The sequence below is a fragment of the Oreochromis aureus genome, linkage group 15, assembly GCF_013358895.1.
Source record: "Oreochromis aureus strain Israel breed Guangdong linkage group 15, ZZ_aureus, whole genome shotgun sequence".
Taxonomy (NCBI): Eukaryota; Metazoa; Chordata; class Actinopteri; order Cichliformes; family Cichlidae; genus Oreochromis; species Oreochromis aureus.
The window spans coordinates 14,135,226-14,151,355 of NC_052956.1; the positions used below are offsets into that span (position 1 = coordinate 14,135,226).

The 16,130-nt window shown below is 39.6% G+C and overlaps 2 protein-coding genes across 3 annotated transcripts in view; both read left to right on the forward strand.

Moving 5' to 3' along the window:
* Positions 1-5,794: 5,794 nt before the first annotated feature.
* rsph3 (radial spoke head 3) lies at positions 5,795-11,896 on the forward strand. Its single transcript, XM_031744765.2, has 8 exons — positions 5,795-6,050; positions 7,766-7,847; positions 7,925-8,066; positions 8,163-8,308; positions 9,149-9,352; positions 10,625-10,787; positions 10,943-11,029; positions 11,753-11,896. Exons 1-8 carry the CDS (start codon positions 5,941-5,943, stop codon positions 11,830-11,832), a joined length of 1,014 nt encoding a protein of 337 aa, XP_031600625.2. The 5' UTR covers positions 5,795-5,940; the 3' UTR covers positions 11,833-11,896.
* Positions 11,897-14,004: 2,108 nt separating this feature from the next.
* Positions 14,005-16,130, forward strand: part of ezrb (ezrin b) — a 31,388-nt gene continuing 29,262 nt past the window's right edge. The window contains exons 1-2 of one of the 2 annotated variants that reach the window (XM_039598826.1): positions 14,005-14,120; positions 15,667-15,772. In XM_039598826.1, coding sequence (XP_039454760.1) covers positions 15,761-15,772 — 12 coding nt within the window. In that variant the 5' untranslated portion in view covers positions 14,005-14,120; positions 15,667-15,760. Of the gene's footprint in view, positions 14,121-15,562; positions 15,773-16,130 lie in introns of those variants that run through there. The other variant, XM_031744704.2, reaches the window with a different exon arrangement.

A 16,130-nucleotide genomic window follows, 5' to 3' on the forward strand; every position in this document is an offset into this window, starting at 1 on the left:
TGGGGTATCTGTCGAAGGATCTCCACATAAAAACACGGTGGCTCTGTTGCAGGTTATTTCCAAACCCCCAAACTAAGATGCTGATAGTAACATCAAAAGGTTTGATAACAAACAATATGCAAAAGAAATCTTTTGAGTTGCAATGAAAGAAATATTTTATCTTCATTTTAAAAGTCAGTTTTTAAACTCTACTGTGGAGGAAGCTGACAGTCACTAGCACGGCGTTCTGGATACATTTGTTCAGCAGTTGGTCACTTGGGGGTTTTTTTTGTCTTTAAAAGGTCAGAAAATATAGCACGCGAGGCTGCACCGCTTTGAGGTAAATGCTAACATCAGCATGCAATCGCCACAGTTTACAGTGTTGCAAGCAGCGTTTCTAGTCAGCACTTAACATGAATACAGCAGAGGCTCATGGGAGTGTTTTTAGTTTTTGCAGGCTTTTGGTCTTGTTTTGGGAAAAATCTGAAAAAATCAGAATCAGTTAGTAGCGTTGGTCTTATGAAAGCCTGTCATCCTGTAGTTGTTGACACATTTTAGTCAGATTGACAAATTACTTTCAAGTTAAATAATCCTTCAACTGGTTGATTTAACATTGGATAATCTTTCTCTTATCCAGTTCAGCACCGCGGGGTGGGGGGGGGGCTGGAGCCATAGGGCGAGAGGCAGGGTATACTGTGGAGGGGTCACCAATATAACGCAGGGCTAACACAGAGAGAGTCAGACAAACATTTGCACTCATATTCACACCTATGGGCAATTTAGAATTACCATTTAACCTTACCCACTACGTGTATGTCTTTGGACTGTGGACAGAAGCTGGAGTACACAGCAAGAATCCATGCAAACATGGGGAGAACATGCAAGTTCCACACAGAAAGCCCCTGGCCAGTTGTTGGATTCAAACTCAGGACCTTCTTGCTGTGAGGCAACAGTGCTAACCACTGCCCCACCCCACCATGATTAGACTTACTACACCTAATCTGATATATCTGTGATTGAAAATACAGTTTCATGAATGTGTTCTTGATCTTTTCTGTATGTGGGATACTCTTACTCTGGAAAAATAGACTATACACCAATGAACAGGTCATATCTGTCCTCTGCTTGTATCTTGGGTGTAATCTTTGACTCTCAGCTCTGTTTTTGACATACAAATGATCACTTGTCATAAAAAGGTTAAAAGAAATATTTTCTATCTGAAACAGACATTGTAAATGCCTCCATGCCTTCATCTTATCACATTTAGGCTATTCCCAATACTCTGGTCTCTGCCAAAAGTAAATCTCCCACTTCACCTGGCTCTAAATGACACTCACTCCAGCCTACACTATAGATGTACTCAGACCTCATGAACCAACGTCAGAGCCCCCCTAACTGTTCCCACAGCCCACCTCTTTACAGAAGCCACCTTAAAGACGTTTTCTGTTAGAGCCTTGCAGCTGGAGCGCGCTTTACAAGAAGACTGAGGTTAGCAAACTCAGTATCTACTTTTAACCCTTTACAGGGTCCTCACTTGAGTACCCACCAGTAACTGAAGCATTACATGTTACAAGACTTTTTGTTATCTTTTCCCCAAAATTTGCCATTAAAGGCAATTTTTACAAAAAAGCTTTTCTATAAAAACATTTCTTATTCCCACTCTTTCTCTTTATAGCCCTATTTATTTAATTTTATTTCTAATTTATTTATTTATTATTCTATTCAGCAAGTCAGTGTACTCTCACTGCTGGTCCCAAGCCTGGATATATGGCACCGGCTGCGTCAGCAAGGCTAAAATCTTCACTAAATCAAACATGCTGATTATCAAGAATGAGATATCGGATCAGGGATGAGCTGGAAGCACATGATCACTTTTTCACTACTGGTTTCACTTCACGACCAGTAAATGCCTTCCATGCAAAGCACAGGTGACTGTGCCAATCTGCTAGTCACCAAAGAAGAAGAAGTGACCTAAGGGGTGGTTGTGGCTCGAGAGGTAATCTACTTATTGCACGGCTGGTGTTTCAGTCGCTGGCTCCTCCAGTCTGCATCTCAAAATATCCTTGGGCAGGATGATGGACCACAGCTTTCATATATGCATCTATCAAGAAGGTTTAAATTATTGGCCTGCTGGAGACTCTTTGTTTCCCATGTATGTGTGGGTCCTCTCTGGAATCACCAGCTTCTTCTCACAGAGCAAAGACAAGCATGTCAGATTAACTTAAGTGTAAGTATGCGTGTGAATGCTTGTCTGTCTTAGCCCTGCGACCTGTCCAGAGTATATCCCGCCTCTCTCCCAGTGATAGCAGGGATAGGTTAGCAGCCCTGATTTGGATCAGCAACACAAACTGACATGGCTTGTGGTCTGTAAAGCACTTTACAATCATGTTTTGAAAAATTCTGTACAAATAAAACTTTATTTTTTATTATTCTGACACTGTTTGACTGCAGGTTTCAATAGACAGTCTCAAACCAGTCTTACATTGGATTGATTTTACTTGTAATGGTTTTCCATCCGGCACTCATCAATAAGCATGCTGGAGATTTGTTTTTCATTTACAGTAATTACCTGCCGCAGGTTTTACTACTTTCCTTGACACTGGTTTACCACTTTCTGTGTAGGCTTGGGGGCATGTTGACAGACCTAGACGCCCTCCCCCCAACCCTCACCCACAACCGCTTTCTGTGTGTGTCGTCACCGAAGTTCGGCACAACACATTTAGGCTTGTCCTTTTGTTCTGCTCATCCACATCCAGGCTCGCAGTGGGGTTGAAGTCTTGAATCAAAAGTACAAAAGATTATGTTGTGAGTCCATTACTGTACTGAAAAAAAGAATGAATGTGTGGAAGCATGCCCTGCTGATTACATAATACCATGGCTGTCAGTCAAGACTAATGAGAAGAAACTAACAGAGTGGCAATCTGCAAAGTTTGCCCTTTAATAATGTGTAATGATTTTAATGATTTGTGGCAGCTGAGGCATAAACAATACACTGTGGTAGGAAGATGTTAACAACGCAGACCCTCCCACCCTCAACTCCCCACCTGAATAGACATCAAGGTTCATTATTCCTTTCCTACCCAAAACACATGATGCAGTTCCAGCGGGGGGTTGCACTTGCAGCAATTAGACGAATTAGACAACGAACCTTTGTTTGGATATTTAAACATTTTGCCTGTTATGTAACGATATCGACAAACAAAAGCATAATTAAATCATCGATACGGAAACGAAGAAAAGTGCCACTTCTCACCACAGAACTCTCACCTTTGTCCTCCCTCCACACAGACTCTGGTGTCAGTTCCTGTGCCCTATTTTTCTCTGACACGTTCAGACTTTTTCTATTTGTAAAGCTCTCAAAACTCTCTGTGGTTGAGCATCATCTTGAGCTGAGTTTCTGCTTTTTACTAAGACACTCATGTGGGCCAAGGTTAAGTGTTAGCTGTGGGTAAAAACAAATCTGTTTTCAAGTGTGCTGCTTTTTTTTTGTTTGCTTGTTTTGTTTCTTTTTAGGCTGCAACAGTGTGAAGAAGCACCACATTTGCACCACTGCTCACATCTGAAGTCAGACACTGAAACTCTGTGTATGTTTACTGTCAATACTAGCTTTTAGAGAAAGTCTTATCTCGTATAGTGTTAAGAGATGTCTTTATATGCAAAAAAATAAAAAAAAAGATGCAGGATGACACCGTCACCTTTTGGCTTTTTTTTTCTGTGCAGGAAGTCGTTCTTGCATCAAAAGGTTATTCTCAGAATTTCTGATGTGTTGTAAGAGTCTAGCAGGTGCTTACAATACTGGGTTTGTTTTTGACATTAATAGACTGTTTATGGGCTGAAAAGTTTTTTCTGCATGTCTGTTTGTCTGAAACTGGCAGTTCAATCTTGACTTTGAGATGGTGGTTTTGATCACAGCACGAATTGAAAGCTTAAAGAAAAGTCGTTATAGTAGAAAGCTCCATAGAAGCATTTTTAATGGCAAAAAGATAACAAGGCAACATTCAAGATAAGCACATACACAGACAGAAAGTTAAGGGATGAATCCACTTAGTTCAGTCATGATTTAATTTAGCTCAGTTTTGGGACAAAGTACAATCATCATAGGAATAAAAGCAGTTGAACAAAGACCTGAAGATGTACAGTTACTTAAATATCCTGTTAAAAAAAAATAATAAATCGCTTTTTAATCACAACATATCAGGGTCAGTTAAACTTCTGGTATATTGAGCTGGTCAGTTAAGTGGCAGAGGGGGTTGTTAATCAGGTTCAGCTGCTTTGGTGTTCATGAAATTAACAATAGAGGCATCAATGAGACAATCCTCGAAACAGGAACAGTTTTACAGGTGGCGGTGACTGGTATTTTTTTCCCCTTCTCATCTTTTCTGACTCTTTTTTTACTAGTTTTGCATTTTGCTAGGGTCATTGTCACTGCTGGCAGCATCAGGCGATATCTGGACCCTACAGATAGTGCACAGGTAGTTCAACTCATCAATACGTGCCATTGCCAGAAGGCTTGTTGTGTCTCTCAGCACAGTCTCAAGAGCATGGAAGAGATTCCAGGAGACAGGCAGTTACTCTAGGAGAGCTGGACAGGGCTGTAGAAAGTCCTTAACCCATCAGGACTGGTATTTGCTCCTTTGTGCATGGAGGAACAGGATGAGTACTGCCAGAGCTACAAAGTGACCTCTAGCAGGCAACTGGTGGCCTGAATGTCTCTGATAACACAATCAGAAACAGATTTCACGATTGTGACTTGAGGGACTGACGTCATGTAGTGACCCCTGTGCTCATTGCCCTGCACGTGGTGCCTGACTGGGAGTAGCTATAGAATACTAGAAATGGCAGGTCCGTGCTTTTCACGGATGAGAACAGACTCACCCTGGAGAATGCTGTGCTGCCAGAAACATCTTTTAGCGTGACAGGTTTGGTGGTGGGTCAGTGCTGGTCTGGGGAGACACATCCATAGAGGGATGCACAGACGTCTACAAGCAGGCAACGGCACCCTGACTCCCATTAGGTATCAGGATGAAGTCCACTGACCCATTATCAGACCCTACACTGGTGCAGTTATTCCAGAATCCTTTCATTTCCAACACATTACTGAGTCCACATGTTTTTTTGTTGTTTTTTTTACATTGAGATCTGATGTCTTTTTCAAAGTTTTCTTTTCATTTTTATGAGCTGTATACTTGGCACTAACAAACAGCTGACTTTAAGTTTTACTTGTGACTTTCACAAGACCTTCACTTACAACACATACTCAGCTGAAACCTATAAAAGTGACAGACAATATAAAAAGACATACACTTTCAACTTATTAGACCACATGACCATGTGACATGAAACTGATCTTAAAGCTGGCAAAAAAGGTTGAAGTTCAAACACATCCTATGTGTTTGAACTTCAACCTTTTTTGCCAGCACATGTCTTGAAGACATAAAAAAAAAAAAGGTTACAACATGGTTACAGTTTCATACAAAAAAAGCTTTTGGGGGTTGACCTCTATGACTATATTAATTTATAAATTCAGCTGGGGTTGGTGAATGATAACAATAATAATACGTCATTTTCTTTTTCGTCTAAATGATTTTTTTTTAGCCTTAAAATAAAATAAAATAAAATAAAATAAAATAAAATAAAATAAAATAAATATCATGCACGTGCACATCGAATAAGTAAACATTTCGAGTTTATTTTATGTCTAATTCTAAACAGAATTTGTCGTTTATGTCAGAGGGCTAATTTTAAAAGCCGACTCTTTGGTTTTATTACATTTACATCTGTATTATTAGAAAGTGAAAACCAAAAAAGAAAAAGAAGTGAGTCAACGGACCTTATACGGTACACTTCCTGGAGACGGTTGCTACCACAGTTTGTAGCCTCTTGGTTACCGTTTGTTGTCAGGCCTAAACACTGACATTAACTAGCTAACCGTTCGCTAGAGTGTCTGGGGTTTTCTGAAAGATGGCTTTTACTTCACACAATCACAGAGATCCAAGCGGAACATACACCTTCTCCAGCCGCCCCAGAGCTGTCGAGAACCGCTCAAAGTACAGCGAGACGTCGACTGAAGAGTACGGTGCCGTTTTTCATGGTCTCTTAAATGCAAGCTTATAAGTGGTTAGCTGTACCTGAAATATAGCATATTGGCGGTGGAAACAAAATCCACTACAGCGGCTTTACTGACTGTAAGAAAAAGTAGCTGAACTTTATATTTCATTTACAAGTAATAAAAATCTGAGAGCTAAAGCAGCCTGTTACTTGAAAAATTGAGTAAATCAGATACAGTTGTGGTCAGAAGTTTAAATACACTCGTCATGATCACAAATGGCACTGTAATTTTGGGATTTTAATGATTTCTTTAAACTGTTCTTTTTTCTATGTTGAAATGATTATACAGCATACTCCTTTAATGCCAATAATTAGGTGCAAAAGTATACACACAGGCTCAAATCATACATGTACTCAATGAAATCTTTTGAGATTTAAATGTAGGTGCTGAAGATACTACATTGTTAATAGGCCAAGACCTAATAAACAATCATGATTATGCACAACTGGTATTTTCTTTTAACCACCATAAAAATGATTGGAGCCATCTCTATACAACTCCAGATTTCTGGATCATCAGTTCAGACAACTGTATATAAGTAAATGTTATTAGGATGTGTTACCACTTTTCCAGACCTAAACGGTTACCCTCAGATGAGAAGAAATTGGTTAGGATGTTCACGAACAATCCAGGAACCACCAAGGTTCAAACCTAAGAACGCTCTACCAGCTGTCTAGCATTGTGGTGGTCGCATCAAGCTCTGGGGGTGTTTTGCTGCCAGTTGTACACTTTGTGCAGTGTACAAGTAAAAATAATGAAGAAGGATTACCTCCAAATTTTTCAACTTCACTTCAAATCAAAAGCCACATGGTTGAAACTTGGTCATAGTGGGGTGTTCCAGCAGGACAATAATGCTAAACACAAATCAAACTGGTTTTGGATTAATGAAGCAGGCTAACATTGAGCTTCTCAAGTGACCTTTCCTAAGCCCCGACCTCAACCCTATTGAAAATATGGCGACTACACTTAAAAGCCACGTGTGTGTCAGGAAACCAAGGAATTAAAATGAATCTACCAGTTCTGACAAGAACTGGTTGAGGGACATTTAACCAATTATTAAGGTTAAGGCTGAAATATATGCGAATATTTCAGCCTGTGCGTATAATTTAGACTCTACGTGGATTAGACAAAATCCAGAAATAAATTGAAACTTACGCACCCAGTTCTTGTTTTTTAAAGTCATTAAAGATGTATGCTGAACATTCATTTAAAGAAATCATTTGAATTCTGAAATTACCATGACATTCATAAAATATTATTTTCTGTAAAAATTGTGTGTGTTTCTGTTCTGTGTCCTGTTCTGTTTGTATATGTGCTTTTCTTCTGCTGCTGTTACAACCAAATTTCCCCTTGTGGGACAATTAAAGGATTATTCCATTCTATTCTGTTCTAGTCTATACTCAGGATGAGTGGATGCAAACTTCAGACCACAACTGTATCTCAAATGTCGCATGCTTCAGCTGTCAAACTCTAGAACAAGATGGATCAGCATTTTCCCTTTGAGGTTAAAAAATGCAAACGTGAAAAAAAAAGAAAAGATTTTCAGCCTATGAAGTCCCGCAGACCTAATAGATTCAAAGCATTTGATGGTTGTTTACAGGTGGTGAACATTTATAGGTGCCGGAAATAGTTGGAAAGTTATTGCATGCATTTAAATGAATTGTCGTCTTCCTGCAGGACAAAGCGTCATTATGGAAACATTATGTATGATCGTCGTGTTGTCAGAGGAAATACGTACGCCAAGCATATCATACCAACTGTAAGTGTGAAACATTCATTTTACTGTTCTTTGTGCAGCGTAGGTTGTAGTTGTTTCCCTCTTTTCCCCACTGATAGACAGCTCAGCCAGACCCTTCAGAGATACGAAGACAACAGGCCAACAGGAGACGGGCCATCGCTCGAAAACAGGCCAGGGAGCAATTTAGACCCAACACTCCTGAAGCACTGGAGGGCAGAAAACACACTGATGTACAAACTGGTAAAATAATTCCCTAGACAACTTCAGCACACGTAAAATAATTATTTTTGACTCCAAAAACATGGAGTTTTTATAATGACCTTGCTTAATTTTCAGAGCTCTACCTTGAAGAACTGAGCAATATTATTGCAACTACGGACATCGAGTGTCAGACTGACCCCTTCCTGGACAGACCAGCAACTCCACTCTTCATACCTGCCAAATCTGGCAAAGATGTCGAAACACAGATAGAAGAGGGAGAGGTAAGTAGTCCCAGTAGAAGGTTTGTTTAATAGCATTAACATAGTTCTAATAAAAAAAGGTTAGACCTGTTTGTTGCCTTCTATTGTTCTGGAGGAGCCAATAACCCAGACTAAGACTTCTCTTTATAAGGTTGCCAATCACTTTGGCTCGGAGACTAAAGTACAGAATTTACTATGCATTCAGGCATGTTTTGTAGCAAAATATTTTTTTTTCAGATTTAGTTGGCAGGGGACAAACATGCAGAAATGAGCTTGCTTTATAGGCATTACTTATTTTGGTTATTTTTGCTTTTTGTGTTTTAACAATTCTCTAGTTATTCTATATATTGTTTTGGCTTTTTAACCATTTTAACCATATTAATTTGTAATTTATTTTATTCACTGGTTGGAGGTCATTTAATATTATTTTTTCTGTTATATGACATTTCTTTCTTTTTATTGTATGCTGTATGGCGTATTTGATTTCTTTTTTAACTGATATATTTTTTATTTTATTTTTTTCATTTTTTGAATAATTTGTCATCATTTTATTTGATTATTCTTGCAATACTTAGACTATTTAAATAAATTTTTATTTCTCAGATTTTCTGGTTTATTTATTTTGAAGTTGATTTTTCTTTCTTATTCCATGTTGCTCTGTTTTATTATCAGCTTGTCAGTCATCAAGACTCAAGTGTTGGTCTTTGCCTTTAATTCTGTAGCCTGTGAATTGCCCAACTTTGTGGAACTGAAAAAGAAAAGTGCTGCTATTTTGGCTTTGTAAGATAGTAATGAAAACAACTTTTAAAATATTGTAAAATTCACAGGAAAACACCGCTTTTTTATAATTGCCCTCTGCAGCTGTTTGATTTTGACGTTGAGGTGCAGCCAGTGTTGGAGGTCTTGGTGGGTAAGACAATCGAACAGTCTCTGCTGGAGGTGATGGAGGAGGAGGAGCTTGCCTGTCTGAAGGCCCAGCAGAGAGCCTTCGAGGAGCTTCGAAATAATGAGCTGGCAGAGGTGCAGCGGCTCCAGGAGATGGAGAGACGACACAATGAGGAGAAAGTATGAAAGTTCTAGAAACTCTCTCTTTATCTGAACGTGTCGCACTCCTGTGAGCACTAAACATGCAACTGGACTTATGCTAAACAGTTTTGAACACCTAAAAGTACCATTTTGTTATCTATTATAACTACACTCACCGGCCACTTTATTAGGTACCCCTATTGCACTTCCTTTTAATGCAAATATTTAATCAGCCAGTCACAGGCCAGCAACTCAATCCATCATCGGCCTGGGTTCTCTTTAAGTACTCCAGCTTCCTCTTCACAGTCCAAAGACAAGCATTTAGTAGGGTTAGGTTAATTGGTGATTCTAACCACAAGTGTGAATGGTTGTCTGTCTCTCTGTATTAGCCCTGTGACACACTGGCAACCTGTCCAGGGTCTGCTCCCGCTATGCCTATGAGACAGGCCCCAGCTCCCTCAAAACTCTGAATTGGATAAGCTGAAGAAAATGTATTGTTGCTTGTTGCAAAAGTAACAGTGGGACTGCCAGACTGCTCTGAGGTGATATGAAGGCAATCAAAAGAATCACTCGTTATGAATCTTAAGGCGAATGGACTACAGCAGCAGAAGAAAATCACACCAGGTGCCACTCCTGTCAGCTAAGACCAGGAAACTGCCTACAGTTGCCTGATCTGATCAATCTTGATTTCTGCTGTGAAATTTGGATGCTAGGGTCCAAATTTGGTGAAACATGGAAATTTCAATATGGTGTCCAATGTGAAGTTGGACCAAAATCTCTGAGGAGTGTTTCAAACACCTTGCTTAATCCATGCAATGAAGAATTAAAACAGTTCTCAAGGCAAAAGTGGGTCCCGCCCCTTATTAGCGAGGTGTACCTAATAAAGTGGGAACAGTTTAGACATCTATTTCCTGCCAAGATTAGCTGTTGTAGATATGTGTGGTGTCTCATCATCTTTTTTTAAAAAGAAGTCACACATGGAGCACAAATAATTTCTGTTGGCTTATGTTGCCAGAGAAACAGTGTCATCAAACCAAATCTGATATGGTAGTAATGTCACAGTGCGGATGAAGCAGATTAACTGTATGTGAGTACTAAAATTCGTATTTATGTGTCACTATGCATACTCGTGTAGTGAAGCTACATGAGTATGAGCTCACTGACAATTTTTAGAATAATAAAGTTCACAGTGTTTGTGCGCTGCTTACACCTGCTAGGTATGGTGGAGGATTTCAGGATTTCAGACATCATGAGAGTGAGTTTTTTTGGTACCAGATTAAACAGATTAATCTGGGTTCCTTCCTCCCTCAGGAGCGTAGAATTGCACAGCAGAGGGAGGTGCTGAGAAAAGAAAAGGAGATTGCAGAGAAGATCGCCGCCCGGGCGTACACCCAGCAATACTTGGCCGGTCTTCTACCTGCCGTCTTTACCTCGCTGAGAAGCCATGGCTACTTTTACAACCCCGTGGAGAAAGGTCGGCCTCTTGAACTTTCACCTACTTGACACACAAGGGTGTCGCTGCCCTCTGTTGCTAAAGCGTCATTTCCTTACATCTGTGTCTATTAATAGATGAAAAGATAATTGACTCAAACTTAACGGATGAATCATATTTGTGGTTTTGATTTACAGATATCGAGACTAATTTCTTCCCATGGCTAATGAACGAGGTGAACAACAGGGTGGAAAGGAGATACACAGCAAGAGAGATTCTTGACAGTAAGAGACATTGTTATTTTATTTAATTTTTTGATGACAATCCCTTTTTTTGAGATTTTTTTGGGTTGATGTATGCAAACCTAAATTTGCTAATAACCTCCATGTTTTAGTTTTTTTTTCCATCTTATAATTTTCTGTAGTCCACTCATCATTGCTGTAGATTTTCTATAGTCATGCTTTTATTTAGCATCCGTTTTTTTATCACTTCAAAGTGCTTTATAAGTTCAAACCAACTCAAAGAGAAAGCAGAGAAATGAAAAGAATGGGATGTGCCACTCAAATTGAAATCTATTTGAGGATTCTGTAACAGCACTGAGGGTGGAGGAAGTACACCTTACAGGTGAAAAAAAGGCTTTTTAAAAACTTTATTTTAGACCCAGGTCAGCAACTTTTGAACCCTTTAAAAGAAAAAAAAAAACGATTTGACTGGTGACCATGTGTGCAGTTTTTAATATTCTGGTGACTGATGAAATTAGTCTTTATAATAACTTGACAAATAATTGCCGGAGGAAATAACAGGTAAAAAAAAACAATGGTTAAAAAAATTGGTTCAGGAGGGTAGAGGCCTGCATTTACTTCTTGTAAAATTTTCTCACGCGTGCGTTGTGTGACTACCATCTAGTGGTGCGTGTTAAACATTACAGCTGTCACTGAAGTCAAACAGGACAGGGATGGGGCTGCACCTGTGTGACTGAAACATTTCCATGTTTTTGTCTGTTTCAGCTATGATCTACGATGTAACCCAGAAGAGACTCGAGCGCTTTAACGAGGAAGAGACACAGCCAGAAAAATCTGATTCATAGAGAGAGATGTATACACAAGTGTGTGAATGTATTTACAACAAATAAAAGTTTTTTTTTTCATGAACTGGTAGTTTTGTTCATGGCTCCAAACCCAGGTTGCCAGGAGGTAAGGTAATAACTGCCCTCAGCTGGACACACTATGCCATGTCAACATTCATACTTTGGTTGAAGGGTGGCTCTTCTTAACTTTTTAAGTTTTCATTCATTGGCTGTTCACAAATGGCTGGTATGATAGCTTATATCATAGATAGCTAATGTCGACTGATATTAGACAGGAGCCCAAGGTGGAAGTGGCAGAGCTGGAATTGAAGATGTTAAGCTTTACATCTGGAGTTACAAGAATGGGCAAGATTAGAAATCAGCATATCAAAGAGACAACTCATGTTGAGTGGTTTGGAGTCAAAGTAGAAAAGTAAAGCTGAGATATTTTGGCCAAATAGTGGTGGAGGAGAAGAGAAAGACCTCAGAGAAGATTCATGGATGTAGTGGAGGACATGCAGAGGGTTAGTGTGACAGGGTACGAGGAATAGGATGAGATAAAGGCAGATGAGCCTCTGTGGAGACCTCTAAAGGGAGCAGCACAAAAAAGCAAAGATGATGACATCGGCCTGTTTGATATATCGGCCAGGCTCCAACAATTAGTAGTTCTGTGATGTCTTTTTTGCACTTGTGACTTGGGTGCAATAGTTGTCAATTATGCACCTATATATTGAGACAACATGCCACGACCTCAAGATAATAAAATTAAAAAGCTGAAGTTAGTTACATTTCAGTGTAAACTGCTTCAGGTTTCCTCATTTTTCTCCCTTGAAGTCAAGCTTTTTCTTTCAGTTCTGCAGTACAATTGTTCATTTACTGCTTATCTGAAGAAAGTTCCTGTGTGCTACTGAGCTGTCAACATACCAATGAAAGAAAATCAGCCAAAATCTAATGTTCAAAGAGCAATCTTAAAAAGATTATCATCGGCAGAGCAGGCAGTGAAACAGGTTTTAAGGAACTCCAGATATTCAAGAGGAGCATTCAAAGTGCCTTCCTGTGTATTTAACCTTTTGCATCTGGCATCCGACTGCAAACAGTTTATTCAGGTACACTAACAGGCAAATTCAAGAATGCTTTGCATTACTGTGTCTGTTCGGCAACATTATCCCAGCACCCAGAAAATGTATTTAAAGCAGCTGATAATTTCTCCTGCTTTAAAAACCAGCGAGGATTAATGTGTCAGTACCAGCTTTGTTTCATGGGTTTCAGGCTACCCTCCAGGTGTTAGAGACACACCTATTTTCAGTAGGTTTTGCTTAGAAAGCGGTTGTGATGATGATAATGATAGCGCTGGTGAAGCTGTAGTTGTAGAAAGCGAGGTAACAGCAGAAGCAGGGGCAGGCGGGCCTGTCACCTCGCTCTTTGGTTTCGCATTATGGTGAGAAGTAGGTCTAACCTCCGATATATACGGCTCTATTTTAATCCCGTCCTCTCATTGGCCGGTTCACCTCTGACGCCAGCTCTCGGTACAGCACGCGCAGGGCGGATGACACGCGCTATTTCCCTTGTTAAAGTTTGAGCGGTGATGCAACTCCGCGCTCAGGACAGGTGACACCTGAGTCTTTGCGCACTAAATTGAGGAAGTATTAAAAAAAACAACATTAAAAGACAGTTGCCAAAGTGACAGCGCTCTTAACACGATAACTTACCGAAAAAATAAAAGTTTATGTTGTTTGTTGTGGTTATTGAATGTTATTACACGATTTTCGTATAATGCACTGAAAATTTGGGCTACATAGAAAACAACTGACTATCTTAAAAGTAGAAATACCTTAAGATGTCTAACTAGGTGTTGTTATTTTAAGGTCATAAAAGAGAAGCACAGTTTAAAAATAAACCTGCAAATTAAATAATAATTAAATAACCAAAAGATTAAATTGCATAATTTAATCACACTAACTTTAAATAAGAGCCATTGCACACCATACTTATTTATTTATTGTTATTATCACACTTTACGTTGCAGCTGTGGGCCCTGTGACAAACCACCAAGATTCCCCACTCAAGCAGGGAAAACACCCAGCTCTGCCAAAATGCTCATCAAACATCAATGAAACTATTAATGGTTTTGTTGGGAAGTCCCTCAGAGTCCCCTTACGGGTCCCAGGGGCCCCGAGTGGTGACCCTGCTGCCCTGCAGCCTGCAAGGGCGGCACACAGGGATGTATGAGCGCCATATTGCGCCTGGCTGGAGAAGCAGCGGGAGAGGGAGTGTGCGGACCCGCCGTGCAAACCACCGTCTCATCTTCGGTAAGACTATTCTTATTTCAACACCTCCGTCCTGCTGACCGACCCCGGCAGCAAAGCGAGATGGAAGAGCTTAAAAATAAGACTTTGTTTGGTTTTATGTATGTATGTATTTATTTATTTTTGCACTCTTTTTTTTGTGCTGCATTACACAAAGCAGGCAAATCTCACAACAGGTGTCTTTGGGATTATTATGGGAATGTGGCTGAGGGCGGCGCAGATGAAGCTTGTGCACAAAGGGGAGCATTAATACAGCGTGGGTTTAGGAGCCCACGGTTTAGTCTTCTAAATATTTTACCGTGTATTTTTATTAGGAAATCTTTTTAGTGGAAAAAGGTGGAACGTGTCATAAACTGAGCTTGAGTCGTTTCCCCGTCGGTGTGGGTGTGTACCCAGAGCAGACATTACAGTCCCGGTGAAATATTCCCTGTCTGTCGTCACTTTGTCCCGTTTTGTCACACTGTAGCTGAGCACTCCTTGTGCTAAATGCACTATAAAACAGCATTGTTTCTGCTCTCTTCTTCTTTCTTTTTAATCGACTTTGTGAGGCGATGCAGGCAAATATTGAGCATGAAAGGCTTCCATTAATATGAAGTGGGGTGTGGATTTTTGAGATAATGACGTCTTCAAAATAAAAGACCAAAAACACAGAAGGGTGGGGACCATTACGTTTATTAAAGGTAGTGGTTGAGGTGTGTTTCTGTACTAAAGCTAAGCTGCATGGTGTCTTTGTGACTCAGTGTTAAGGTAAAGCAAGTTTCAGGATATCCGGTGTTACATTTCAAAATAAAGCCTTTGAAGCGCGACATTTTTGGTATTCATTGTTAAAAGACAAGAAATGGCTGTAAGAGAATTTTTAAAAAAAGCCAAACAACCAACATCACCATTTTACCTTGTTAATATGTATAGTTGTATAGGTTAATGTGTATCAGTCTGTTGCTGGCTAACACAGATGGCTAACCATCCAGATACACATTCACACGACCAGTTCAGAGTCACCACTTAACCTAACCCCACGTATGTGACAGTGCGTCAGTGATCCACTGATAAGCAGCATGGTAGTGCCCATTAATGGATCACTGTAAATTAAATAAGTACATCCATTTGAAGAGGCAAACATGGGTTTTTATTTTGTTACTCCAAATGAAAATATTTAGGTTTAGAAGTTCCTCATAGACTGAAGATTTCGCTATTTTGCTTTGTGGAAGGATATTGATAATTCTCATATTATTATAGTAGTACGAGGGGTAATACTAATTATAATAATTGTAATAAATATGAAAAATAATCGAAGGATTAATGTTTTGTTTTTTTAACCAGTGTTTCACGGGATTACTATAAAGTAATGACCAGTGAGACCAATTGCTCTTAATTTGAAGGTTGAAAAGCCCACTTCCTATGTTGTTGTATCCAGCTGCCGTTGGCTTGTTGGTTTCCAGGGTGATTCATCCTGATGACTGTAGTCCGCAGGAGTGTCGGGCTATCCTCAGTCGGGTTTAAGTAGCGCAGAAGTGGCCGAAACTCGTTTCTCTTCTTTCTCTCTTTTCAGGAAGGCGCAGTGAAAGCCGCAGTCGCTCGGAGTACAGGTCTCTCCTTTTTTTATTTGAAAGTTCCTCGCTCGAAGCCGGGAAAAGGACAGAAAAATGCCCAAAGCGGTAAGCAGCCCCTTTGATTTTTCTGTATAATTTCACTCTTTACTTCTGTGACAGGTAGATTGTATTAACTGAATCACAGCAGGTAACGATTAACACAGTCTCAAATCCTCTTCGGAAAAAATATAAATAAATGTTTTTATTATTTTTGTATTATGCGAATCTCATAAAAATGTGGTTAGAGCGTCACTGTTATAATGACATTAGAGCTTTTTGAGATTATTAGCTCTAGTAAAAATACAGTAGTCATGTTAAAGGCGAATGCCATTGAAAAAGTCAATGTCTTACGTCTTTATTATTGTTCTCTATTTATTTTTTCTTGAAAGATAAGCCTGAGCAGTGTTTAGTTTTTTATGTGGTT

Coding starts and splice junctions, on each gene's coding strand:
- rsph3 (XM_031744765.2), top strand. CDS start 5,941: ATGGCTTTTACTTCACACAATCACAGAGATCCAAGCGGAACATACACC. Junction 10,788..10,942: donor TTACAACCCCGTGGAGAAAG/GTCGGCCTCTTG, acceptor TTTGATTTACAG/ATATCGAGACTAATTTCTTC. Junction 11,030..11,752: donor AGCAAGAGAGATTCTTGACA/GTAAGAGACATT, acceptor TGTCTGTTTCAG/CTATGATCTACGATGTAACC.